General features: G+C 57.1%; 1 gene segment (V, D, J or C); it reads left to right on the top strand.

Moving 5' to 3' along the window:
- Nucleotides 1-2,921: 2,921 nt before the first annotated feature.
- LOC128919282 (Ig heavy chain V region C3-like) lies at nt 2,922-4,300 on the top strand. The segment is given in 2 exon segments: nt 2,922-3,096; nt 3,471-4,300. Coding segments are annotated over 2 exon segments (393 nt in total).
- The last annotated feature ends 1,318 nt before the right edge of the window (nt 4,301-5,618 follow it).

Below are 5,618 nucleotides of genomic sequence, written 5' to 3'. Positions count from 1 at the left end.
TGGGGATGCATGTTATTCCTCATCCTTCCAAAGCCAGGCTCTGGGTTTGTGCAGGGGGTTGTACAACCTGTTCACATGTGCATGTACCTGTGTCTGCAACTCTACAGAAGAACCATAAGATCTATCAGAAGACTGAACACCACAAATACAGCAAACATAACCATGCCAAATACCTCTCCCGAGTCCTCCTTGTGCTTCTCTTTTACCCACCCATATGACATTTTTGTATCACTCCTGAGTGAGTCCTGTATAACTCTCCTGAGTTCCAGCTTTGAATCTTGTAGCCAAAAGAGGAAAGTGCGTTTTCCTCAACAGTCCTGTAAAAAGCTGTTCCTGGAAGTCATCTGGGGAGTAGTAAAGTCCAAGTTTCATTTTTCCCCTCTGCCCTGGCACATATCACAAAGTCGTGAATGGGCCCGTGAGCCTTTCACAGACTCACAGAAATCCTGAAGTTGGGGGGCACCTCAGGAGGTCATCCAGACCCTCTGCTCAAGCAGGGCCTCCTAGAGCCGGTTGCACGGGACCATCTCCAGACAGCTTTTGAATATCTCCCAGCAGGGAGAACCAACAGCCTTTCTGGGCAACCTGTGCCAGTGCACAGTCACCCTGACAGTGAAAAAGTGTCACATAAGGCTGCACATTGCCTCATGACCTGTCACTGAGCACCAGAGAAAAGCGCTTAGCCCAGCCCTCCCTGCCCCCTCCCTTCCTCTGTTTCTATACATCAGTGAGATCCCCCTGAACCTTCTCTTCTCCAGGGTAAGGCATCCCCGATCTCTCAGCCTTTTTCATGGAACGGGTACTCGAGTCCCATTATCACCTTCTTGGCCTTCACTGGCCTCTCTCCTGTATGCCCAACTCTCTCTTGTCCTGGGGAGCCAAGCAGTGGAGCCCATACTGCAGGTGTGACACCAGCAGTGCTGAGTAGAGGGGAAGGACCACCTCCCTGAGCTGACGCAAACTCTCCTCCTGGTGCAGCCCAGGACACCATTATCCCTCTTTGCCACAAGGGCCCATTTCTGTCTCATGGTCAAGTTGTCCAGCAGAACAAAGACCAGATGGAGTCCAATGACGAGTGGTATACCTCAGGGGTCCGTATGGGGTCCAGTACCACTTAATGTCTTCATCAATGACATAGACAGTGGGATTGAGTGCAGCCTCAGCATATCTGCAGATGACACCAAGCTCAGTGGTGTGGTTGACATGCCTGAGGGATGGGATGCCATCCAGAGGGACCTGGACAAGCTCAAGAAGTGGTCCCATGTGTACCTCATGAGGTTCAACAAGGCCAAGTGTAAGGTCCTGCACTGGGCTGGGGCAACCCCTGGTATCAGTCGTGGCTGGGGGATGAAGGGATTGAGAGCAGTGCTGCAGAGAAGGACTTGTGGGTACTGGTGTGCTCACAGCCCAGAAATCCAACTGTATCCTGGGTGGCATCAAAAGAAGCGTGTGCAGCAGGTCAAGGGAAGTGATTGTGCCCCTCTTCTCTGCTCTGCTGAGATCCCACCTGGAGTACTGCATCCAGCTCTGGAGTCCTCAGCACAGGAAAGACATGGACGTGGCTGGAGCAGCTCCAGAGGAGGGTCACAAAAATGATCAAAGGGGTGGAACACCTCTCCTATGAGGACAGGCTGAGAGAGTTGGGTGGTTTAGCCTGGAGAAAACTCTGGGGACAGCTTATTGCAGCCTTTCCATATAGAAAGGGAGCCTACAGGAAGGTGGGGAGAGATGTTTTAGTAGGGCCTGTAGTGATAGGACTAGGGGTAATGGCTTTAAACTAAATGAATAGATAGAAGGAAGAAATGTTTTATGATGAGGATAAGGACACACAGGAATGGGTTTCCCTGAGAGGCTGTAGATGTCCCATCCCTGGAAATATTTCCAGGGACTGGACAGGGCTCTGAGCAACCTGATCTAGATGAAGATGCCCCTGCACATTGGAGGGGAGTTTGGACATGGTGACCTTTAAACTTCCCTTCCAACCCAAGTGATGCTATGATTCTCAAGTTCTATGTTTCTATACATTGATGGGATGAATCTCCCCCCACTCCAAGCCTTCTCTTCTCTAGGGTCAACGGTCCCAGCTCTCTCAGCCTTTCCTCATCTAAGAGGTGCTCCAGACCCATAATCATCTCCGTCACCCTTCACGGGCCTCTCCCCAGTATATCCAGCTCTTTATTGTACTCCGCTTCCAGGAAGAGAAGCTAGTACTCCAGGAGTGACCCCAGCAGTGCTGAGTAGAGGGGAAGGATCACCTCCCTGAGCTGCTGCAAACACTCCTCCTGGTGCACCCCAGGACATCCCATATGCCAGGACAGCCCATATCCCTCTTTGCCACAAGGGCCCATTTCTGGCTCATGGTCACATTGTCCACCAGAACCATTGGGGTCCTTCTCTGAGCACGTGCTTCCCTGGTGGGCAGCCCCCAGCCTGGCCTGGTGCAGGGGGTTGTTCCTGCCCAGGTGCAGGACTTGGCTCTTGCCCGTGTTGAGCTGCAGGGGGTTCCTGTCAGCCCGCTTCTCCAGCCTGTCGAGGTCCCTGTGGATGGCAGTACAGCCCTCTGTGTGTCTGGTCTCCGCGGGCAGGGGCTGGGAGTGAGGCCAGGGCGGGCTGGGGGTGCGGGGCACGGGGAGGTTCCTGCGAGGGGACGCTGCGGACCGACGGCCCGTCCCTGCCGCTGAGGCCGGCCCCGGCGGCGGGTGGTCGAGGCGCCGATGCCCTTGCGCAGAGCTCGGCAGGGCGACGAGGCGGGAGAGCGGCGGAGCCGCGCTGGCAGTCCCGGTTCAGGAGCGTCGGTGTGCCGGGGCGCCGCACTCCTCCTCTGCCCACGGCCCTGCCCCGCGGCCCTCCCCGCGCCCGCCCTTCTCCTGCCCCGAAGGGGCCGCGGCAGCGGGCGGCCGGGGCGGGCAGAGGCATGGGCGCTGCCCCGGCGAGGGGCCGAGCCGGCAGGACGGGCAGGAGCGGGCCCGAGCGCGGCTCCGCTCGGCTCCTGTGCGGCTCCCGCCGGGCCCCGTCCGGCCCCGACGCGGCAGGGCACGATGGCGGCTGGGCTGGGGCCGTGGCTCCTGTCCATGGCATTGGCCTTGGGGCCGGCAGGTGAGAGCCGGGGCCGGGCCTGGGGCTGGGGCTGCTAGCCGGCGGCATTGCTCGTACCGGGGCCCCGGGGCTGCGGCTGCTCCCGCGCCGGGCGCGGTGTCTGGTGGCGCTCGCCTTGGCCGGGCGAGGGAGAGGCCGAAGCCGAGGCCGGGCCGGGGGAGTCTTTGGGACGGCGGGTCGGGCCGCAGTGTGGGAGCGGGCGCGGCTGAGCCCCGAGGGGGGCAGGCGGGGCATTGCCCCGGGCGCGGGGCTTCGCCGGGAGAGAGGCGGGTGGCGGCTGTGGCTGTGCCGGGGCGGGGGGCGCCGGGGCGGCGGGGGAACGTCGTGGGGCCGTGGTGGCGCGCTGCCCGGCTGCCTGCGCTCTTCGTCCGCAGGGGTGTGGGCGCAGCTGAGGCTGGTGGAGGCCGGCGGAGGGCTGCGAGCTCCCGGGGACTCCGTGCGCCTCTCCTGCCGCGGATCCGGCTTCAAGTATTACTACGTTTATTGGTATCGTGAGGCCCCCGGTGGTGGTCTCGAGTGGGTGTCCTACATCAGTGCATTCTCGGGTACTACGAAGAAGTACAGGCCAACAGTGGAAGGTCGAGCCACGGTGTCCCGGGACAATTCCCAGTCAAAGTCCTCTCTGTCCCTTAGTGCCCTGCAGCCCCAGGACTCTGCCCGCTACTTCTGTGCCATTGACACGGAGACAAGAAATCCAGCTGAGCTTTAACAGAAACCTGCTGGGGCCCAGCCCAGGTGCAAGAGCAATGGGCCAGGGGAGTGCTGTGATGTGTGTGAGGTCACCTGTGGCTGTTTCCAGCAGTGAGGGCTTATCACTGTGCACAGCAGGTGTTTGTGGCCTGTCCTGCACACTGCAGGAATCTGATTGCCAATTAAAATACAGTGCAATGGAGAGTATAGAAAATTACCCCAACCCTAAAGAAACCGTCCTCCCTCTCTGCCATCCTTCTTCCCAGGCTCAGCTTCACTCTTGCATTCCCTTCCTCTCCCCAGGATGCACAGGGGCCAATTGGAAATGGGGCTTGGGGTCAGTTTGTAGTATTTCATCTGCATTGTTTCGGCACCTAAATCTATGGGTCCCTCTGGCATTCATGCCCGGGTATGAAAGAGCTGGCCAATGTTATGACAGGACCTCTCTCTGTTTTTTTTCAATGGCCTTGGGAGTCTGGAGAGGCCCCAGACAACTGGAAGCTGGCAAATGCTATACCCGTTTTCCAGAAGGGAAAGAAGGTAAACCCTTGTAATTACAGGCCCCTCAGTCTCACTTCAGTGCCTGCTAAAAATATGGAGAAGGTTATTGTGGCAGGTAGAACGACAGAACAGTAGAATGGTTAGAGTTGGAAGGGACCTTCAAGATCATCTAGTTCCAGCCCCCCTGCCCTAGGCAGGGACACCTTCCACCAGACCAGGTTGCTCGAAGCCCCATCTGAGCTGTCGTTGAACACCTCCAGGGATGGAGCATCCACAGCTTCTCTGGGCAGCCTGTTCCACTGTCTCACTGCCACCTCAGTCAAGAATTTCTTCCTAATAGCTAATCTAAATCTCCCCTCTTTCAGTTTGAAACCATTACCCTTATCCTATCGCTTCACTCCCTGATGAGGAGTCCCTCCCCATCTTTCCTGTAGGCCTCTTTTAGGCACTGGAAGGCAGTTACAAGGTCTCGCAAGAGGCTCCTCTTCTCCAGGCTGAACAACCCCATGTCTCTCAGCCTGTCTTCATAGGAGACAGGTGCTCCAGCCCTCTGATTATCTTCATGGCACTCTGCTGGACTTGCTCCAGGAGGTCCAGGTCCTGAGCTGGATGCAGTACTCCAGGTGGGTCTCATGAGAGCAGAGTAGAGGGGTAGAATCCCCTCCCTCGCCCTCCTGGCCATGCTGTGGGGATGCAGCCCAGGATGCAGTTGGCTAGAAAGCCACGTGCTCATGGTTGGGGTGTGTTGAGCTTCTTATTGACCAACACCCCCAAGTGCCTCTCCTCAGGGCTGCTCTCCATCCGTTCTCTGCCCAGCCAGTACTGTTCTTGGGATTGCCCCATCTCACACAGAGGACTTGCACTTGGCCTTGTTGAACTTCATAAGGTTCACACGGCCCCACTTCTCAAGCCTGTCCAAGTCCTTGTGGATGGCATCCCTTCCCTCTGGCATTCTTGCCACGCTTTACGTCACCTTGCCTCTTCTCTATTATCTCTCCTCCTCATCGTCTTCTCATTTCTTCATCTCTGTCTTCTCTGTTTAACCCAAAGAGCAGCACACCTGAGTCCCTCACATGGACCTGGCTGAGCAGCACTGCTCAGTCTGCTGGGGGCTGCCTTTTCAGCACCCATAAACATTGGGTTCCCATGCAGATTTACCCTTCGAACTCCAGCTTATAGTCCAGAGAGAAAAGCAAGAATTTATCAAGGTGCCCACACAAGAAGTCATTTCTGGAGGTCAAAGGGAAAGAAGGAAACTCCGAGGTAGTGAATTTGTCATGAAAAATGAACCAGGAAGGACAAAAAATGGGCCTTCCAATCTGCATGAGATG

This window comes from Rissa tridactyla, chromosome 19 (genome assembly GCF_028500815.1).
Source record: "Rissa tridactyla isolate bRisTri1 chromosome 19, bRisTri1.patW.cur.20221130, whole genome shotgun sequence".
Classification (NCBI taxonomy): Eukaryota; Metazoa; Chordata; class Aves; order Charadriiformes; family Laridae; genus Rissa; species Rissa tridactyla.
This window is presented reverse-complemented; position numbering and strand designations above follow the sequence as displayed.